General features: G+C 40.6%; 1 protein-coding gene across 1 annotated transcript; it reads left to right on the top strand.

The window, feature by feature from the left end:
* Positions 1-358: 358 nt before the first annotated feature.
* Positions 359-1,468, top strand: LOC112095165 (protein NUCLEAR FUSION DEFECTIVE 4-like; the record flags this gene model as incomplete). Its single annotated transcript, XM_024176846.1, has 1 exon — positions 359-1,468. A coding segment is annotated over one exon (1,110 nt), but the record flags the coding sequence as incomplete, so codon positions are not given.
* Between the last annotated feature and the right edge of the window lie 9 nt (positions 1,469-1,477).

The following is a 1,477-nucleotide window of genomic DNA, read 5'->3' as shown; positions in this document are numbered from 1 at the left end:
AGAAATTTTCCGTCTCACTATAAGAGTATTCTAAGCTAGACTATTCAAAGAATGAAATTTGCCATAGCCCATAAGTTTTGTTAATTGCAAGTTATAATTTTGTTTAATCTGTATGTATGTGTGTGTATCTATGTATGTATATACACGTATTATATATATGTATATATATATATATATATATATATAACATGTATACACACATATTTGTCCCACGATCTGCCACATATGTACACACACATACACATTGCTTTCTAGTATATGTGAATGAGGAAGGGAAGTCATTTCTTTAGCGCCAAAAAGAAAAAAAAAAAGTCACACACAAACACACATTGCTATTGATAAATTCAAGTGATATGTGATTCTTGGTCAGGGATTTCTTGGTCTCAGTGGGGCAATACTCGTTCAAGTCTATGACACACTATGCAAAGGCAAGCCAAGCACTTTCCTTCTTGTGCTTGCCCTTTTGCCGACATTGGTCTCCCTCTTGCTCATGCCATTGGTGAGAGTCCATGAATCAAACACAGGAAATGACAAGAACCACCTGAATTCTTTCTCTGCTGTTGCTCTGATCATTGTCGCTTGTCTCATGCTAATGATAATCATGGAAAACATCATAACCTTCTCGACATGGGGACGCTATTCTACTCTTGTACTTCTTCTGCTTCTGTTGGCCTCTCCCCTCGGGATTGCAATCAAAGCAGAGAGTGAAGACTCGATAAAACAAACCGAAGAAACATCCTCAATTGAGAGCAATCCATTACTGGACAACTCTTGCCGAACAACATCCTCCAAGATTATTTCAGCCGAAGAAAATCCATTAGACTATGAAGAACTGCCAACTTCCGCCAACAGTGAAGTGAAGGTCACTTCAGATTACAATATTTTGCCTTTTGAAGAAGAGGACATGAATCTCTTGCAAGCAATGCGTACTGTCAACTTCTGGTTGTTGTTTCTAGCTATGGTTTGTGGAATGGGCTCCGGTCTCGCCACCATAAACAACATGAGCCAATTGGGACAGTCTCTCGGCTACACATCACTAGAGATAACTTCTTTTGTTTCCCTTTGGAGTATATGGAATTTTCTAGGTCGTTTTGGAGCCGGGTATTTGTCAGATTATTTCCTGCACACCAGAGGATGGGCAAGGCCATTGTTGATTGCAGTTACTCTAGCAACCATGACTACTGGCCACATCATCATCGCCTCCGGTTTTTCAGGAAATCTGTATGTGGGTTCAATCTTGGTTGGCATTTGTTATGGCTCACAATGGTCACTAATGCCCACAATCACTTCGGAAATATTTGGTGTAAGACACATGGGTACTATTTTCAACACCATTGCCATAGCCAGTCCCGTTGGTTCTTACATATTTTCCGTAAGAGTAATCGGGTATATTTACGACAAAGAAGCTTCCGGATACACCTGCTTTGGCACTCGCTGCTTCATGTTATCCTTTTTCGTCATGGCCGCCGTCGCTTGT

This window comes from Morus notabilis, unplaced genomic scaffold (assembly GCF_000414095.1).
Source record: "Morus notabilis unplaced genomic scaffold, ASM41409v2 C11416754, whole genome shotgun sequence".
In the NCBI taxonomy this organism is placed as follows: Eukaryota; Viridiplantae; Streptophyta; class Magnoliopsida; order Rosales; family Moraceae; genus Morus; species Morus notabilis.
The sequence above is the reverse complement of the archived record's forward strand: the minus strand, read 5'-3'. Positions and strand labels throughout refer to the sequence as shown.